This window comes from Eimeria mitis, genomic scaffold, assembly GCF_000499745.2.
Source record: "Eimeria mitis Houghton genomic scaffold, Emh_scaff345, whole genome shotgun sequence".
NCBI classification, from domain to species: Eukaryota; Apicomplexa; class Conoidasida; order Eucoccidiorida; family Eimeriidae; genus Eimeria; species Eimeria mitis.
The window spans coordinates 19,829-20,105 of record NW_013571791.1 but is presented as its reverse complement, the minus strand read 5'-3'; the positions used below and the strand labels follow the sequence as shown (position 1 = coordinate 20,105).

The 277-nt window shown below is 57.8% G+C and overlaps 1 protein-coding gene across 1 annotated transcript in view; it reads left to right on the top strand.

The window, feature by feature from the left end:
* Positions 1-59: 59 nt before the first annotated feature.
* EMH_0008840 (uncharacterized protein) overlaps positions 60-277 on the top strand; it is a gene marked incomplete at both ends in the record, with an annotated part of 3,913 nt that continues 3,695 nt past the window's right edge. The window contains one exon of the mRNA XM_013498482.1: positions 60-104. Within this exon, the coding sequence (XP_013353936.1) occupies positions 60-104 (45 nt within the window). The remainder of the gene's footprint in view (positions 105-277) is intronic.

The window sequence follows — 277 nt, the reverse complement described above, 5'->3', positions numbered from 1 at the left end:
GCTGCTGCTGCTGCTGCTGTTGCTGCTGCTGCTGCTGCTGCTGCTGCTGACAGGTGGCTATGTACGCAGAGGCGGAGGATGCAGTTGCGAGGGACTCATCAGATGTGAGCTGCAGCATTGCCTTGCTGTTGCTGCTGCTGCTGCTGCTGCTGCAGCTGCTGTTGCTGCTGCAGCCGCTGTTGCTGCAGATGTTCTGTTGCAGTTGCTGCGTTCCTTGGTGTCTTTGTTGCTGCTGCTGTTGTTGGTGCTATGGACTGTTGCTGCAGTTGCTGCTGCA